Genomic DNA, 20,296 nt, shown 5'->3' on the forward strand with positions numbered 1-20,296 from the left:
GCACAAACTGTTCAGAAAACTTTAACAGAAAAGGAAGCAGTCAGACGTATTCAAGCTTTCTGTCAGTGTTGCTCTGTAACCAGATGCTAAGAGCTGCCTCAGAGTACCTGGGGTGATTCACCATAGAGTCTCCGTGGAAAAACATCTGACCATTGCTTGGCACTAAGCCCACTTTGTCCGCCAAAGGGTCAAGGTTACCAAGCTGGGTCAAACATCATGTTCTATTGCTCCGTTGCACAGTGCACTGGAATAATAAGCCACCATATCATTTGCATACATCACTTAACAAAAAGACAACTAAGCTTTAGTGGCAAAACAATATATGTATCTTAACGCTACATTGAATATAGTCTAGAATAGGAAACTTCAAAGCCACATTTACAGATTATCAGTAATATTTTATACTATGAACAATGTATAATTTTAAGTTGAATTTATATATTTGTGTGTTAAGAAAGATAAAAATGGTTTCAGTTTCACTTAGGTTTTGTTTATGAACCTTGGTGCCTGAGAGTCTGGATAGACTTGTGATAAATAGGTTTCAGGCGTTTTGGGTTTGTTTGTATGTATACATTTTTAATGAGGTCTCACAACTCCTGAAGTTAAAGAAATGGGTTAAAGGTGATTGCAAGTGCAGTAATTATGGAAAACAAGTAGGAAAAATATTACTGTTGCCTAGCGACCATGATCCAGTGACACATAGAAAAGACAGAAGTTGAGAGTGGAGGTGTTCAATGTGTCTCAGAGAGTGAAGGCAGGGATTTAAGCTGAGAGGAAAAACTACAACGCTAGTGGGACAGTAGATAGCGGAATAATCAGTTATAGGACTCAGTATAAGTGATCAGTTTAGCTGAGATGCTACCGGAAGACTGAGTTTAGGGAACTTATTTGTTGGCTCTGCAGTAGAAGAAACAGTAAGTTTAAAGTGCAGTTTTGGGTGTCTCAGGAAGAGATACGAATTGGATGAGAAGCATCAAATGAATGTTCAGGAATTCACCAGAAGAAAATCGTTTGCAACTCTACCAGTCCCAAGCGAGAAGTCTTTGTGTCAAGCTAGTGGTAACTCTCCACTGGCTTATGTGTCTGTAAAGATATTGCTGGGGTAAAGGAATAGTGTGCGGAATTTTATGGCCCTGCCATAGTGGGGCGGGACCGTAAAATGCAGTGAGCCATTCAAACATCCATTGACTTCGGCAGGATTGTAAAATCCCACCAGCATAAAATTCTGCCCTGTGGTAATTTGAATTGCCTTCTTGTGTTTGTATTGAGATCTTTCAAACCTTCTTGTCTGGTGTAATATAGTTCACTTTTCTTATTTTAATAAATATTTTATTCCTTGTATTAAAATATTCATCAGCAGACTCCTGTAAATTTGTTCAGTAACTTTCCTGCACGGTTTCTAAAAAAAAAGTTAGGATCTATCAAGCCAGGTTTCAATCTGGGACCTGACATGTCCAGTATCAACAGCAGCTGGGGTTGTAACAATTACATATTTTGATTATGGTGTGAAAATACAATGTTCTCCAGGTAACATAGTTTAATTGCGGTCACTTGCCAATAATTTAAGTCTACGCTAACAAATGATAAATTTTTGAGGATTATTATTGACTTATGCTACTTACCATTCAATTTTCTCATCATAGATAAACTGCAAGGAAAGACAGCAATTAAATAATTTTACTAACCTTGCAGCTATTTTTCTTGTCACAGAATTAACACATGAACCGAAAATTAAATCTCATAAATAGCAGTGACCAGGCTGTGACTCTCGAGATTCGCTCCACGGTATTGTGGTCACTGGTTCAAACCCAAACAGCGCTGACTAGCAATCATTAATATGATGAGTTATGTCACTTCTTCATTATGAAACTAGGTGAGATGCTCCCTGGGGACAAAACTGGCTCTGAGATGGAGGCTTCATATGATCTGGTCCACTACTTGTGTACAATATTTGAGCACTCTTTGATAATGTATGAGCTCAAGTCACTACTGTAGGTTTCATTGCTGTTAGAAAGCACAAGCTCCTTTAGTCAGATAATATAGGTGTAAGATGTTAACTTCAAATTTAATCTACATTTATTCCCATTTTGATTGATTTAACTCCTTCCACCCATGCTGCTCATTACTCTTTGAGGATTGGCAGATATTCTGCTTCTAGAACTGTCGATCCCACTCTGAAACTACCCACTGAGACAGGTGAGACAGAAGTGCTGGTTGACTTCTCTTCCATTTGTCCTTATCCCTCCACCTTGCAGTGAAACATTTCCCAAAGTGCGACAGCTTCCCTAAATGGCCGTGCCAAAATCAGGAACTGACTCTGTGTGTTTATGGACAGATTGCATCTTACATTCACAGCAACAACTTGCATTTACATCAGGCCATTAACGTAGTAAAATGTCCCAAAGCGTATTTAAAAAAATGGAAGGCCGAGGCAGGAAACAAAATCCAGAGCGAAAATCCTGGATATTTGACAAGATATACCACATGTTCTTAACACCAGAGTTGCTAGTCCAGAATTTGTAACCATACAACCAATTTTCATACATCACTTTCACTTTACAGCCACATTTGTGTGATTCAATGACCTGAAATTCTTTAATAAAATCTGTCCAAATTATTGGCAACACTGCCTTTTCTGCCCTATGTGAAATGTAAAACCTTGTCTCGCTCTGATGAGAATATTAACATGCTGCATCTGCATTACTGATAGAGCCATTTGCATTCTATACATAATATAACCACTTATGGGGTGATTTGTATTTCCATAAAACAAATGTCAATTAATTCATTGCACTTTCATTGTTGGTACTGGTTTTGATCATTTACTTTAATTTTGTGCTGAGAAATTAATTCTCTTGTAACTACCCTTTTATCATGTGGAGTTTGCTGTCAGCCCTACAAAGGATGTGGCTATTATTGACAGTCTGTCATTGAGGTGCTCGCTAGGATTCCAGCGATCGGTTTGATGGCTCTCTCTATATAAACAGCCAGATTGCAGCCACCAGCAAAGACTTCTAGATTTCGAATTAGGGTACATTCAAAAATGAGCTTTTAAACCAAATGAATAGTTGTGTCAAGAGCTGTGCGAAATCAGAATTTAATATTCTTACCGCCATTGCATAGAAAACTTAAAATAAAAGTTATATTGCATCACAATGAAGCTGCACCATATATCACCTTCAAATGCTTTTTCTGGATAAGAAAAAGTAAAAATGATATTCATTTTGTACAGTGCTGTAATGGGGCAATTTTCTGAATATGAGTTCTTGGTTCAGATTCTCACCTGCATATCAGAAACAAATAGATGGAACATCACTTAAACACACCCAAGGCAAAGTGCGCTGTCAGGAGTATGCACTTAGTTTTTATATGTCTTGATGTGGCTTTCTAAATTCTCAGCTATCTTGCCAGCCTCTCGGGCAGAAATGTTTGTATAAGGTTATATTCAATTGTGGTGTCCTATGTTCTTCCATTTTAAGTTCTTTCCCTTCATTTTGCTATCCTTCCAATCAACCTTAGTACAAGCTGCTGAAATGGACACTGTGTCTCCTGAGGGCATTTCATTTGATTTAGGGCGGAATCGTCCCAGACTTGCACAAAGTGTGGTAGCGGGTGTGAAAAAAGACATTTTATCTGCTGGCCGCAATGGTGGGTATTGTCCCATCCCCAGCGGGACCCGCCTCATTAATAATGCATGGTGGGCGGGCTCAGATTTGCCATGACCTCAGTGGTTCCTCACTCCGGGCACCATGTTTAAAGAGCACCAGAGCGCAGCCTACTTCACATCTACAGGTGAGGACTGCTCCAGGCGACAGATGGCCCCGAAAGCAAAGAAGACGGCAGCTCTCAAACAGGCGCTCCATCTCTCTGGGCCTGTTGGACACATTGGAAGGCCACCGTGATGTTCTCTACCCCCACTCTGGCCGCAGGAGGTCCATTAGTCACCAATCCGGTGACAGCGGTGGTCAGCGCCACAGGAGCAGAGAGGAAGTCAGCCATCTAGTGTAGGAAGAGGATGAATGGTCTCATCCGTTCCGCCAGGGTAAGTCACCAACCTCGTCACCCTCAACTCACACACTCACAAACCTATCACACATCCACAGGGATCTCACAACTCAAGGAACAACACCACTAACTCTCACACACACCTTCACATCTCCATCAGGCTCAGATCCTCTCGATCTTGCATCCTCATCCCATATATGGCTCTGCTCACCACACAAACATTCCATGCAGTGCCATGCATCCTGCTCACGCTCTCTCCATCTGTTTTCATGCAGGAGAAGCTGTCTCACAGCGGCAGGGAAATGTCCCAGACCAGAAGTGGAGTGGCCCACATTAGGCCCCTCACACACTTTAAGGAGCGTGCCATCGCGCTGACTGGTGTGGCCACAGTGAGGTTGGCCGTGAAAACCTACCATCAGAATCCTCCACTACATCATCCCCCTCTCAATGCAACTGTGAGTGCTCTCTCTCCTGCTTTTGACTCTGCTGCCATGCACTAATTATCTCTAACAAAAATAAAAATAGCTGGAAAAACTCAGCAGGTCTGACAGCATCTGTGGAGAGGAACACAGTTAACATTTCGAGTCTGTATGACTCTTCATCAGAACTGAGGAAATATAGAAATGAGGTGAAATATAAGCTGCTTGAGGGGGTTGGGACAGGTAGAGCTGGATAAGAGGGTCAGTGATAGGTGGAGGCAAAGAAGAGATTGCCAAAGATGTCATAGCCAAAAGGACAAAGAGGTGTTGACGGTGGTGATATCAGCTAAGGAATGTGCCGATGGCGACATTAAGGATAGAAAGCAGGACGAGCAAGGGACAGATAGCCCTAGTGGGGGTGGGGTGGGGGAAAGGGATCGAAATAGGCTAAAAGGTGGAGATGAAACAATGAATGGAAATACATTTAAAAATAATGGAAATAGGTGGGAAAGGAAAAATATATTTTAAAAAATTATAAATTATTGGAAAAAGGGGGATCGGAAAGGGGGTGAGGGTGGAGGAGAGAGTTCATGATCTGAAGTTGTTCAACTCAATGTTAAGTCCGACAGGCTGTAAAGTGCCTAGTCGGAAGATGAGGTGCTGTTCCTCCAGTTTGCATTGAGCTTCACTGGAACATTGCAGCAGGCCAAGGATGGACATGTGGGCATGAGAGCAGGATGGAGTGTTGAAATGGCAAGCGACAGGGAGGTCTAGGTCATGCTTGCGGACAGACTGAAGGTGTTCCGCAAAGCGGTCACCCAGTCTGCGTTTGGTCTCTCCAATGTAGAGGAGACCGCATTGGAAGCAGCGAATGCAGTAGACTAAATTGAGGGAAGTGCAAGTGAGGTGCTGCTTCACTTGAAAGGAGTGTTTGGGCCCTTGGAACGTGAGGAGGAGGAAAGTAAAGGAACCTTCTGCGGTTGCATGGGAAGGTGCCATGGGAGGGAGTTGAGGTGTAGGGGGTGATGGAGGAGTGGACCAGGGTGTCACGGAGGGAACGATCCCTGCGGATTGCCGCCAGGGGAGTGAAGGGAAGATGTGCTTGGTGGTGGCATCATGCTGGAGTTGGCGGAAATGGCGGAGGATGATCCTTTGAATGCGGAGGCTGGTGGGGTGATAAGTGAGGACAAGGGGGACCCTATCATGGTTCTGGGAGGGAGAGGAAGGTGTGAAGGAATTATCTCTACTTTGGTTCACTGGGAGTTCTGCCATGTGACCGACACCCCCAGACCGGAAGACCATAAAACGTAGGAGCAGAAGTAGGACATGCAGCCCATCGAGTCTGCTCCACTATTCAATGAGATCATGGCTGATCTGATAATCCTCAACTCCGCTTTCCTGCCTTTTCCCCATAACCCTTGACTCCTTTACTGATTAAAAATCTGTCCATCTCAGCCTTGAATATACTTAATGACCCAGGTTCTACAGCCGTCTATGGTAAAGAATTCCATAGGTTTACTACCCTGTGAGAGAAGGAATTCCTCCTCATCTCTGTTTTAAATGGACGCTCCCTTACTGTGAGATTAGGCCCTCTGGTCCTAGGCCCTCCCACAAGGGGAAAGAACCTCTCAGCATCTACCCTGTCAAGCCCCCTAAGAATCTTATGGCCAGAATTTTGCCATTGGCGTGCGGCGGCGGGACCCGCACACTGACGCATAAAATGATACGCGGTGACGTTGGGCGAGCGTCCCGATGTCACCGTGTGCCATCGCAATATTTCGTTGGGTGGACGTGCGGTGTATCCAATGTATACCTGCCATTAATTAACGGGCCACTTAAGGCCCTTGAGGCACCAATCAACAGCGATTTTTTGCCACCTGTGTGATCTTCGAGTTGGCGCACGGGCGCAATGGGCAGGCGGGTAGGATACATTTGTATAAACCTCATCCACGGGCGGGAATAAGAGGGCTCAGTGGGGTTGCGAGTGTGCTCTGTCAAATATTGATTTCTCAAAGTTACTGATACTTGCTTGTGTGATCTGCAATACTTCAAAAGGCACACCAGCTGCTTGGACTGGACTCACAACCTTCAGGTCAGCACTCTGCAGTGAAGAATCTTTCTTGGGCCTGCAGGTTTTAGGGAGCCTTCCCATAGCCTGGGAATGGGAGTTGAACTATCCACTGGAGGCACCTCCTCTGAGGAGGAAGGGAGGGCTAGAAGGGGGAGGAGGCCAGGAGTGCACATTCAGCCTCAAGTGGAGCCACCTTTGGGAGGACAGGCGCAGGCACAAGGGGTGCAGGGCCAAGAGGTAGTCCAAGGTGGAAGGGGCCACAGAAGATGCCACTATCCTACTGCCAGGGTATACAGGCGGCGAAGCAGCTACCTCAATATGTCTGAGGTGCAGTGCCGAAGGAGGCTCCGTCTCTCAAGGGAGACAGTCAACTATATCCGTCAGATGATTGGGCCTGAGATCTCCCCTAACTGTGTGGGTCAACACCCCATGCCAGTGGCTCTAAAGGTCACAGCTGCCCTCAACTTCTAAGCCTCTGGCTCCCTCCAGGGTTCGGTGGGTGATCTTTGCGGTGTCTCCCAATCAGCTGTCCACACTTGTGTCAAGCAGGTTACAGACGCTCTGTTCAGGTGTGCATTGACCTTCATCCAAAAACTTTGGGGCCAGGCAAGCCAGACACAGCGAGCCAGAGGCTTCACAGCCATTGCTGGCTTCCCCTGTGTCCAGGGTGCAATAGACTGCACACATGTGGCCATCAAGACGCCAGCAGGTGAGCCCGGTGCCTTTGCCAACAGGAAGGGCTTCTACTCCATGAACGTGCAGATAGTGTGTGATCACAGGATGCTGATTTTACAAGTGTGTGCAAGGTTCCCAGGCAGCTCCCACGACACCTACATCCTCAGACACTCCCAGGTGCCGGGGCTCTTCAGTGCTCCAGCCCGGCTGGATGGATGGCTGCTGGGTGACAAGCAGAAGGTGGTTCATGATGCCTCTCCGCCATCCAAGAACAGAAGCTGAGCAGCGTTACAATAGGAGCCATGCCTCCACGAGAGCTGTGGTGGAGAGAGCCATCAGTCTTCTCATGATGCGCTTCCGATGCCTGGACTGCTCAGGGGGTGCACTCCAGTACCCCCCAGATCATGTGTCGGTGATAGTGGTTGCGTGCTGTGCTCTCCACAATCTTGCGCTGGAAAGGGGCGACGCAGTGGACGATGAAGGCGTCGACACAGTGGCTGTGGCTGCACATGATGAGCCCAGCAGTGAGTCCAAGGATGAGCACACACAGGGAAATGCTGAGGGGGTAGATGCTGACCCGGGCATACTCCAGGGTGGCAGGGACACCCGGGAGGCTTTAATCCAATGAACCTTCAGCTAGCCCCGGATCGTTCTGCGCTCATCCTTCCATAAGCAATGGTCAAGCCATGTTGTAAACTTCAATCACTGAACATTCAGCACTGCCATGGCTGTTGGGAGAACAATGGTGACCTCACTGCTGGGCAAACATACCTGCCCGTGGCACCCCAGCCTCACCGGCATCGGTGGACCTGGGCGCATGGCGCCTCTCCAAATCTAGGGCCTCCTGCTCAAAGCAGCTGAGAATTGTCAACTGGGCCGGCCCTCCGCCAGTCCTCACCCGCTCGGCGGCATTATGTGCATTCTTCTCCTGAAAAGGAGAGAAGAGCATTGATCGGTGTTACTTGTACCTGGATTCTCTTCACGGATGGCCCACCCCAACCAGAGTGGGACATTGCAGGGCTCCAGTGCCTCCTCACCCCGCTGCTGCCAAACACTCACACGAAGATGCTAGGCCTGTTTGCCCCACCTCCCCCTTGGCCAAATGCTGCCTGCATCACATTAGGCACCGCATGGTCTAACTTTCCATAGCAAGGAGGCACAAGCATGTGGGGCGCAGAGGACATCAGATCGATCGGTGCCAATGCCACCTTGAAGCTCCCCTCCCAGCATGTCATCACTCTGACTTTGACATGTCCTGGGGTTCCAGCACTGCGTCCAGGTGCAGCTCCTCCAGGTTGCCCCCAAAACAGTAATGTGGATCTCAGTGTGCCACATGCTGCAGGTGCAGAACCCATTCTTCACCGCCCTCTCAGGGTGACCTTGGCATGGGCAATATCTGCTGGCCCACCCAGCGAAGGAAAAATGCCATCAATGATTCAATGCAGTCACTAAACTCAGACTTCGGAAGGTGGCACCAGGGGGGGGAAAGCCTACCTGCTGGGTTAAGTGACCAATGCCAACATGGTACTCACCCCTCCTGAGTGCAACAAGTTGTTGAAGTGCTTGCGACACTGGTCCCAGGTGTGTCGCACCACGTCATGGGAGCTCACCATCTCCACCACCTCCTCCCAGGTACGTTTGGTCATGTGGAGGGGCCTCCTCCTCCCGTCCTGGGGTACGAGGGCCTTCTGCTGTGCTGCCACCTCCTCAAGGAGGGCAGCAAGGCAATCATCTGAAAAATGAGGGGCACAGTGCCCCCTGCCCTACCCTCTTGCTTGGTCTGCTCACCAGCAGCGCTCCGGGGAGCCCTTCCATTGGCCGTGATTCACAGCCTTTGCAAGGCTGCAGCATCTTTTTAAAACGGGCCGCAGTGTCGCCATTGGACCCGGCAGCCATTGCAGTTCCGCCGCCACCCGCCCACTCCCGCTGTCCTTGGGAGCCACAATTCATGCTGGGCGGGCCTTAATTGGCCCACTCGTGTAAAATGGCGGCGCATCGTGGGCAGTGATCAGGTCCGTGCCCGCCTGCGCCCACTCCCACACCACCCGCCCGACAAGCAGAAAGTTCTGCCCTATATGTTTCAATAAGATCGCCTCTCATTCTTCTAAACTCCAATGAGTACAGGAACAACCTACTCAACCTCTCCTCATAAGAAAATCTCTCCATAACCAGCAGCAACCTAGTGAACCTTCTCTGGACTGCCTCTAATGCCAGTATATCTTTCCTTAGATAAGGGGACCAAAATTGTTCACAGTATTCTAAGTGTGGCCTAACTAGTGCCTTGTATAGTTTTAGCAAGACTTCCCTATTTTTATACGCTATTTCCCCTCGAAATAAAGGCCAACATTCCATTTGTCTTCCCTATTAGATTCCGGTCGGGCCTTTGCATCCGATTACCGGACTCCAGCGGGATTTGTGTTCCGCATTGGCGGACACCATCGGATGATCCCGCTGTGATTTCACACCAGTGTGAAACTGATTTCTGCCCCTCATCCTGAATTGTCCCCCCCCAATGCCCGCCATGACGTCCACCACCAACGGGATGGACGATCCACCCTTAGAATGATCCTTGTATCATCGGTAGCACTTCTAGATTCAATTCCAGTTTATGTATTAACTGATGACCTGGTTAGACTGAAATTCATCGTGAAAACTCATTAAGCAGCAATGATATTATGTCCGTTCAAGTTTTGCTGTGAAATCATGGCCTGAATTTTTCGCTCGTCGGGCACACGCGATTGGTGGGCGGGAAACGGGCCCCTGACTATGATCGGCTCTGGCCGTGGTTTCAGGCTGGCTGCCCAATTAACGGGCAGTCGGTGCGAAACACGTGCTGAGAAAGGGTCAGCACTGCCGTTGGGGGTGGGAAGAGGGCAGACGTTGATGCCACCACGGGTGCTGGTGAGCGCTTCCAGTGAGCTCCCTGGAGGCAGGCAGCTGCCCCAGGGAGGTGCAGACATATTTTGCAGCATTTATGTTGTTTCATTCATTCATTCATAAATGAAACAACATAAATGCTGCAAAATATGTCCGTGCAGCACAATCAAGCACCTGAATGCATGCCTCATTAAAAAAAACAGTCCCCAGGTATCTCCTTTTTTTATTTTATTTCCCCACAGAGATTTCATCCCGCCCTGGACTGAAGTTTGACAAAAACGTAAAGGCCGCCTGGCCGATTGGCCCGTCCGCCAGCCGTAAAAGTGGACAGGCCACAAAAAATCGCTTTCGAATACCTCCATAATGGGCTTAACTGCCCTCTGAATTGTTGGCGGGCGGGCTTCCGACTGCCGCCCGCCGAGCTAGATATCGTGCGAGTGCACAATAACGCCGGGAGGCTCGCCCGACGTCATCTCACAGCATTTTGCGACCGAGCACCTGCCCGCAGGACATCAAATTCTGGCCCATGTCAAAATGTATATTTGTCTTCTTTGGCTCAGAATCTATGTAGGGTCTTGGGATGTTTTGTAATGTTAACAGGCTACATTGATACAAATTACTGTCATCTTGATGTACACGTGGAATGACTACGAACGCTTGCAGGAATTTTATGCAGAGGTGAGCCCACCTCCGGCTAGCTGGGTTGCTCTGCAGCCATTTAACAGCTGTTGGGCTATTAATTGGCTCAGGGTGAGACTTCCGCCCCCAGGAGTGACGTCCTGCCTCCAAGAGCTGCCGGCTAATCAGACGGCCAGCAATTCTTCAGCCACTGTTGGGGCAACAGGATGTCGTCAAAGAAGAGACACCACAGACCCAGACTTAAGTCCGGGGTTTCGCTGGGGCCAGGCTGGCAGGCCCTGGCAAGGGGGCTGGATGGCAGGTTTGTCGGCTAGAGAGGGAGAATGGGTGGTGGGGGAAACAATTTTGGGTTGGGGGCGGGGGGGGGGGGGGGGAGGTCTCCGTTAGGTGCAAGGTGCCTGACCAGAGGGCAACCCCAAGTTAGCCAACAACAAGGCTGCTATGTTTTACCTGGCGGCCTGAACACTTGGCCCTGGCATCTGCCATGGTGGGTAAAATCCCAGCGGTGGCAGGAGGAGGCCCTTAGGCGGTAAAGTGACCCAATGGTGAGCGAGCCACCTGATCCCTGCCCTGTTGATGGTAAAATTCAAACATTGGCAGGTAGATGATGGGCACACCACCACTGCCATGGTGCCCAATTTTGGAATCACCCACCCCAACAGCCAACTCACACACCTCTTCCCCTCCCCTCTCCACAATTTCAGCCACTGAGTGTCATTTTGACTGTGGGTGAAAGAGTAAAGAGGGTGATGTCAGAGCAGTTACCCATTTTACCACTCTCCACATCTTCACTTCCATTGGTTTCAGTCAGAGAGATGTGCAGATCGACATTGCCTCTTTAACAGTATCATCCAAAGTCAAAATTATCCCTGCTCAGTTGCATCAAAGTCCACCAGAATTATGGAATGTGGGCTTTGGATAGAATCCTGCATGTCCTTCCCTGAAAGTAATATTAGTATGAAAGATCTTTCAGGTCTGTTTTGGATCAGTTTTTGTTGAACATAGGGCAGAATTTTACATCCCACTGGTGGGCACGTGCTTGACCTGATCAGGCGTAAAATAGCCCTCAATGACATCGGGCAAGCGTCCCGATGCCATCGTGCACTCGCGCAATATTGTGCATGTGAGCGTCAGCAGTGCGCCCGCAGACAATTAAGAGGCCTATTAAGGCCATTAATTTATTAATTAAGAGAGGTTTCTCGCTGCCCGTCCAGCCTTACGGTTGGTGGGCGGGCGAATCGGCCAGGCGGCCTTTGCATGTTTGAGGAAACCTCGTCCACGGGCGGGGTGAGGTTTCTGACATTAATTTTTAAAAACGTTTTGACATTTGTATTATGCGTATGTTCATGTGAGTGAGTCCTATGTGGGGGGGGGACATTTTTTTCAGAATTTCCAAATCTTTATTTTTGATTTTAAAATTCTTCAGCTCCCTCATGCAACTCTCTGCCTTCAGGGAGCTTTCATTGCGCGCTACCTCGTGCCTACGCAGACCTCAGCGCTCGCCCTCCTCACCCCCCACCTTGGCCAGCCAGCGTGAAATCGCGGTCAGGGGCTGATCGTGGGCGGTGGACTGTTTCCCAGCTGCTCTTGGGCCCGCCCACCGACCTGAAAATCCTGCCAATAGGGTTTAAGTTGGTGACACCTCAGAGTCTTAAGGGAAGCATCAATGTATTTAATTGCATTATGTCACAAGTTAAAACACATAAGGATATATTACTGAGAATTAACTAGTAAATAGGTCCATTTAAACAACCTAAGGGAACCTAGCGCACACAATAGCACTATAGATCACAGTGACAAAAACCTAATATAATTCCATCTGCATTATTATTGGGGTATGGTAGCATAGTGGTTATGTTACTGGGCTAGTAATCCAGAGACTTGGATTAATGATGCAGAGACATGAGTTCAAATGTTCAATTCATACCAAGGCAGCTGGACAATTTAAATTCAGTTAATTAAATAAAGCTGGAATAAAAAGCTAATCTCAGTAATAGTGACTGTAAAACTACCTGGTTGTTGTAAATACCCATCTGTTTCACTAATGCCCTTTTGGGGAAGAAAATCCGCCATCCTTACCCAGTCTCCCTACATGTGCTTCCAAACCCACAGCAATGTGGTTGACTCTTAACTGCCCTCTGAAATGGCCTAGCAAGTCACTTAAATGCAGCGAACTTTTACAGAAAAGTTGAATAAGAATAAAGCTGGACAGACCGCCATGCAGCCACTTAGGCACCAGAAAAGCCAAAAACACCCTGACAATCAACAGAATGAAAATCTCATCTTTGCTAGCACTTTCTCCTGAGGAGGGCGGGCCAGGGCGGGAAATTTTCTGACCCTCCGCTACCCACCTCTGAAGGAAATCCACTCCAAAGTCCCTTCCACAAACTGATGGCGCTCACCACCACGTTGTGTGACACTGCAACCGTGTTAAATGGGATAGACTCAGAACAGCCGTTAGCAGCTCAAAACTGGGTATCCATGAGATGGTGTGGGTCATCAGCAAGGCCTGGGAGAGGGGAGTGTACAAGGCGCAAAACACCGAGGCCCGTGACCTGGGGGGGGACCCGGGCTCAACTCGTGGCTTTCTCCTTTGCCTTTATCAGCAGCATGGCCCCTCTCCATCTCAGGTGGTCATCTCTGAATCTGGGACGCTCGCTGTGTACTCCGCTCTGGGACAAAGTTCCAGCACTCAAGATCCGATTGTACTGGAGCAAAAGCCCGAGTCCATGTGGCCAGTTGCCTTAACAGGGTGCATTTTGGGTAACGTAGCTCACCCTTGGCCACATTCTCACCCTCCCGTGCAGGTGCCAGCCCCCTAAAGGACTGGAGGATCCAAAGCTCATTGCGAAGGTGTTCGAAGGAAGCAGTTGAAAAGAAAAGTGAAGGCCATTCCCTTAAGCAAGCCCTCTTTATAAACAGAAAGAAGGAGTATTGAAAGTTAGCTGACTGTATGTAGTATCTTATTGTGAGTGAATTCATTCTAGCGAGGACAATATGTTCTTGGGAAAGGTATGGAAATTAATTGCTAGAATGAAGTGAGGATAAGGCAGTGACCTCTGGATAGAGGTGTCAATGATGTGAGAAACATTGAGTGCAATGTAAAAGCATTTACAAACATCAAAATCCTGCTGAGATTTCTGCAGGGTACAATTTGAGATTCAGGAGGCTGTTATTCAGCTTCAGGTCTATATTTGCTAAAAGCTGCTTAAGGTTGATCTACCTCACGTTACTATTTAATGGTGAAGAACTAATGGTTAAGAATTCTTATCCAGTGACAATCAGTTGTTAACTATTGTGGAGAGAATTCAACCAGAAGTGGTAACTAGATATTTTCTGCTAGTATAAATTATAATTGGTAACAAAAATGGATTTTTATCAATTATCTTTGAATTTATTCCACATTTTGAAATATTAATTTAGTGCTTTTTTAAACAAATTGCATAACAGGAAGAATTAAGGTCCTCAATGTAGACTAAAATAGAAAAGCAAATATTCACACTCTGAGGCTTTGATTTTCAATGTTCTTGTACTCAGGATTGGAGACAGAGTGCATAGCTACCTCTGGTTTTCTCCATAACAATTTGCTATTCGTCGTAATTTAAGTTAATTTAATGTTTGCTGGAATCACTTTTGACTATTTGCCACTTTTCTTCACTCAGCTGAAGCCAGGCTTTGAGGACAAATAATTACTCTTGATATAGAAACAAAAATGCAGGAAAAACTCAGCATGTCAGGCAACATCTGTGGAGAAGACAAAAGTTGACAAACTGTGTTTGACGCTTCCTCAAGCCTTCCCTGTTCTGAGGAAGGGTCTATAGCTAAAAGGTTGACAGATTTCTGAACAGATGCTGTCTGGCTTGCTGACAGTTGAATTAACAATTTTAAACATTGAGAGCGAATTCGCAAGAAAAATTAATTTTGATTCATTCGCTGCCACGAAAGCCAGAAAAAGCGTTTTCCTTTAGATATTCTTGATTCACGTTTCAATGCGTAACATTTATCCTGGTGTCATTCTATTATTCTCAAATGTTGAAAGCTCAATTTTGTTTCAAATAAAACTCCCCAACTTCAATTTGTCTCTTTCTATTCTATGAATTTTCCGTCCAATTAGTTTCTTAGATACACTTGTCAGAAATAAAGATTCTTACAGCATATTCACTTGTCATAAAATCTGTGCCACACTAGCATCATCTCAATAATGAATGAGGAAAAATGGCAAACTTTTGAAATACATTAAGGCAATGACTGGGCATGAAGAGCTTAAATTAAAGGAAATTGATTGGTGAATCTTGAAAGGGGAACAAAAATAACAGGTATGATTGAGGGGGAGGGGTAAAGTGGGGGGACAGGGGAGGAAGATAAGGGGCCCCGAAACAGGAGAAGCACCAGGACCCACGATTTCTCTCCCTGGCCCTGGTCATCAGCAACAGCAGAATTGTATTCAACCACTATCTGTAACCTCGTGGTCTGGCATATCCCTCGCTCTACGATTACCATCAAACCAGAGGACCAACTCTGGTTCAATGAGGAGTGTAGAGGGGCACACTAGCCCAGCAGTACCAGGTGTACTTAAAAATGAGATGGCAACTTGGTGAAGCTATGGACTGCTTGCATACTAAACAAGGCACAAATCAGGGGTGTGATGGAATACTTTCCACTTGCCTTTATAAGTGTAGCTTTAGCAATGCCACTCAGGGCAAAGCAGCCGATTTGATTGGCACCCCATTTACTATTTTAAACATTCATTCCCTTCACCAACAGTACACATTGGCTGCAATTTGAACCATCTACAAGATGCTGTCCAGCAACACTCCAAGGTTTCTTCAACAGCACTTACCAAATCAGTGACCTCTATAACCTGGAAGGACAAGGGCAGAAGAACAGCAAGCACTTGGGAGCAACATCACCTACAAGTTCCCCTCCAAATCACACACCATCCTGACTCGGGAGTATTTTGCCATTCCTTCATCTGATGTAGTGGTACCAACATTTGTGCACATCGAGGACTCCATGGGGAGGATGGCAGATGCCATGGAGAACCTGGTACAGCAGAACTCCCAGTTTCTGTTGGAGATGCACACAGACCTGCACTCCATCGCAGCAGCCATGGGCGAGCTTTTGCAGTGCCTACGCGAGAAGGGGATCAGGCACCTCGACCTCCCTCCAGGTACCCCCTTTCCCTCAAGGAGTCATGGAGAGGCTCTCGGACACCCAAAGGGAAGAGGGACACCCCTGGGACTTCCACTCAGGACTCTCCAAGGGTGTCCAGGAGTTTCGAGTCCCCTCTGTCTATGACCCCATCAGCTCCAGCCTTTGGGGCCACTGAGGTTGCACCTGCCCCAGAGCAGGAGACCCAAAGAAAGCTGAGGCCCTGCAGGCCTCGAGCCTCTAGAAGACACCCGCCAAACCCATCTGGGCAAACTGATCAGCAGGCTGCCTCCACCCCTGCTGTGAATGTCAGGGAAACACTTAGATGCAGTGGTAGGCAAGGTAAAATTAAGAAATTCTGAGTTCACTCTGGTGGCATGGATGCACTATTATTGTTGGTTGTTGCTGCACACTTGTAAATGTATGTATTTTTGCACTTTATGGAGGTTGCCTTGGTTTTTATTGCTTTTGTTCACGTTAATGACTGTGCGCACCCCAAAATTTAAGGGGCCAACCCAGGGCAGGGTCAATGTCTCCCTGGGTCATGCCTGCGCATGGACACATCGATCTTTGGCATGGCCCTTGTGAGCCATGTGCGAGAAGCCTCCCACGCATGCTATTCCCTTGCCCTTCACAGCCTATTCCATTTGAACACCTTTCCCTTATCAGGAATAAATGATGGAGTTCCCCTTCAGTAATCCAGCTGAGCTGACCTGCAGCTCTGCCCACCCGACAACCCTCCTCCCATTCAGCATTTAGTGAGCTGGACATCGCAGTAGTGGTCAGTGTTTCAGTAGCAACGGTGCTGCTCAAACACCTTCTACCCTCCACCCGTGACCCACCATCTCCCAGCCCCATCACCATTGATTCTCCTAGCATCACGTTTACCCTCCCTACTGTCACCCTTGAAACGGCACACACATAACCCTTCAGACCATCACTGCGGACTAGGACATACTCTCCCTCCCCGATGAGCCCACCCCAGTCACAGTCGAGGTGCCCACCCTTGTCTTGCCTACCCACAAGATCTGCGTCCACTTCAGAGTCCCTGCCAACAACCCTAACCGGCCCTTTACCCGCCATCGACGCACCATTACCCTTCCACCCTACCGCATTCCATTGCCCCCTTTAACCATGACTGTTACCTCCCACCACCAATACCCTCGGTTTGCCCATAAGGATTCCAGTATCAATACCACTGACTGCTCCCTCTGAACCCTTCCCTCAACTCACGGCCCCATTCTCTAACCCCCCAACCCCCACTCACAGACGCCTTCCCCCTGTCCACCTCCGCACCCCAACTCATGGTCCCCTTCTCCAACCCCCACTCACTGTTCTCTTCCCCTTGTCCAAGAGCAGCCCCCCCTCTGCCAAGTCATGGTCTCCTTCTACACCTCCAACTCACAGTCCCCTTCTCCACCCCCCAATCATGGTCCCCTTCCCCCTCTGCCCCAACTCATGGTCCCTTTCTCCACCCCCCCCTCACTCATGGTCCCCTTCTGCTTCTCCAATACACATCCCCACTCCCCTTCTTCAACCTCCCCCTGCCAAATCACAGTCCCCTTCTAACCCCCCACCCCACTCACAGTCCCCTTCTAACCCCCACCCCACTCACAGTCCCCTTCTCCACCCCCCCACTCATAGTCCCCTTCTCCAACCCCCCTCACTCAGTCCCCTTCTCCACTCCCCCCACTCACAGTCCCCTTCTAACCCCCCACCCCACTCACATTCCCCTTCTCCACCCCCCCCACTCACAGTCCCCTTCTCCACCCCCCTCACTCACAGTCCCCTTCACCCCCCCTCCAAACTCACAGTCCCCTTCTAAACCCCCACCCCACTCACAGTCCCCTTCTCCAATCCCCCTCTCACGGTCCCAGTCTCTAGGAGTCCCCCACTCATGGACCCCTTGTCCCTCCCAGCTCACAGTCCCATTGTCCACCCCCTCCCACTAACGGTCCTGTTCTCCACACCCGCTCCCCTGCCCCACTCACGGTCCATTCTCCAACGCCCCACTCACAGTCCCTTCCTCCACCCTCCAACTCATGGTGCCCTCTCCAATCACCCTCCCAACTCACAGTCCCCCAACTCACAGCCCCCTTCACCAACAACCCACTCCCCCTACAACTCACAGTCCTCTTCTCCACCATCTCCCCCCTGTCCCCTCTCCAGGCAAGGTACCCTTTTTTTATATTCATTCATGGGATGTGGGCATCGCTGGCTGGGCCAGCAATTACTGCCCATCCCTAGTTGCCCTTGAGAAGGTGGTGGTGAGCTGCCTTCTTGAACCACTGCAGTCCCTGTGGTGTAGGTACACCCTTGGTGCTGTTAGGGAGCGAGTTCCAGGATTCTGACCCACGTTGCCACATTTGTCCAGCCATGTTCTGGACCACTGCTCTTACCACATTTGATAACTGACCTTTGATACTTCTTTCAGTGAAGGGAATTCCTTTAAGAATAAGGATTTTTCTTTTTATTATTATACCGAAGAAATCAACTGTTGGTGCGGCATGAAGCCAAGTCCCAGTCTGACATCCATTTTGAAAAACTGATTTACAGATACAATTATTCACTCCCTCGCTGGATTTATTATACCAGCAGTTAGCTTCCAGTAAGATTGGCAATTTTCTTGTCATCTAGTCCTTTCTCTATAGCACAATTTATTTTCTATCAACAGCGTTGGTGGAGTTAAAAAACCCTTCAAATTCAAATGACAGAAAATGTTAGTTCCCATGAGAAAAGGAGGAAACCTCCTATCCTGGGTCTACACAGAGCCATTTACTCTGGTCACTATGGTGACTGGGACACAGTTTTATGTTATAGGAGATAGCACAAAGCAACTATAATTTCAAGGGTAGTTGAAGAATGCTTACAGGCCATTTCTATCACAAACACTTACCTCCTGATGTGAATTGATAGCGTCTATTCATGGACTGCCTATTGCTTTTCTAACTTACTAAGGACTTGTGAAGCTGACAGATGTAGATTTTCTGACAAAATACAAACGTGAATGTTGTTGCTTGAGATATTTGCTCCATTTACGCATCCATCAAACTAGAAAGGCTACCAATCAACTTATATAGATTGTTTGTTAGAGCTGGACAAATTCAAGGTGAAACACCTCACCTTTCAATTAGGCATTTTATAACCTCCGGCCTCACCACTGAGTTCAATAATTTCAGAATTATCTAACTTCTGCTCCCAGGTGCTTGTGATGATTTCTCTGTTGCCATTTTTAGTTCCTCTAAATCCATCTTCTCAGTCGAATTTTACATGGGGGATGGTGGCCTTTCCCAAAATGTAAAAGTTGGGGAATGAGTCACTTCTGCCAGGCAGGTTCACCCTGTAGCCATTTATTGGCTTAGGATGAGACTTCCGCCCCCATTGGAGAGGAAGTACCACCTCTGAAAGCTGCCGGCCAATTTAATAGTGGCTACCACTGGGACGGCAGCTAGTCCATGGGAGCCTGGGTGAAGGTAAATCCGGGGTCTTGCCAGGACCAGGCTGGCAGGCCCCCGGTGAGAGGGGTGGAGGGCCAGAGATGGCAGGGCAGGGAGAGGGGAGACAAGGGAGTGGATACCTTGCGGGAGCCTCCATTGAGCACAGGGTGCCCGGACAGTAGGCACTCCCCCTTAGCACCGCAACAAAGCCACAACATTTGGCGCTGGCCTCCCAATCCCAGCAGCAGCAGGAGGAGGCCCTTAAGTGATGTTTAATTGACCAGTTAAGGGCCTCAATTGGTCTATGGGTGAGTGGGCTACCCAATGCCTCTCCCTGCCGCTGGTAAAATACCTGTGGGCTGGGTAGGTGAAAGGCACAGCTCCACCATCATGGCACCTAGATCTATGCAACCCCCTGCTTGCCAACCCACCCCTATAGAGGGCATAAATTTCTGGCCCTTGTTTTTTTATTGCCGCATTACGATTGCCCTTTTGCTTTGTACCACATCCCTTTTGTCAGTTAATCACTCCTATCCTCCAACATAACACAGACTTCCCTTTTTTTCTTCACCTTCCCCCTTTTCTCCTGGATATGTACATCCTTATAAACTGTTACATCTCTAACTTGCTTCAGTTCTGACAAAACCTGGTTGACCACACCTCAGCTCTTTGAACACGGGTACCACACCTGAGGAAGCCTATATTGACCTTCCAAGGGGTGCAGCATAGGTTTTCCAGAATGATACCTGGACTCCAAAGGTTAAATTACAAAGAGAGATTACACAATCTATCATTGTATTCCTTGTGATTTAGAAGGTTAAGGGGTGATTTGATCAAAGTTTTAAAGATATTAAATATGAGCAGCTAGGGTGAATAGAGAGAAACTATTTCTACTGGTTGGGGAGTCAAAACATCAGAGTCAGACTTTTCAGGGGTGAAATTAGGAACCACTTCTTCAAATAAAGGGTGGTAGAAATTTGGAACTCTCTTTCATAAACATCAATTGATGCTAGATCAATTGT

The 20,296-nt window shown here is 47.9% G+C and overlaps 1 protein-coding gene across 1 annotated transcript in view; it reads right to left on the reverse strand.

Annotated features, from left to right (window-relative positions):
• The window catches only part of LOC144692999 (sodium/potassium/calcium exchanger 4-like), a 278,798-nt gene that overhangs the window by 44,741 nt on the left and 213,761 nt on the right, over window positions 1-20,296 (reverse strand). Inside the window, exon 8 of the mRNA XM_078562236.1 lies at window positions 1,623-1,648. Within this exon, the coding sequence (XP_078418362.1) occupies window positions 1,623-1,648 (26 nt within the window). The remainder of the gene's footprint in view (window positions 1-1,622; window positions 1,649-20,296) is intronic.

This window comes from Cetorhinus maximus, chromosome 18 (genome assembly GCF_964194155.1).
Source record: "Cetorhinus maximus chromosome 18, sCetMax3.hap1.1, whole genome shotgun sequence".
NCBI lineage: Eukaryota > Metazoa > Chordata > Chondrichthyes > Lamniformes > Cetorhinidae > Cetorhinus > Cetorhinus maximus.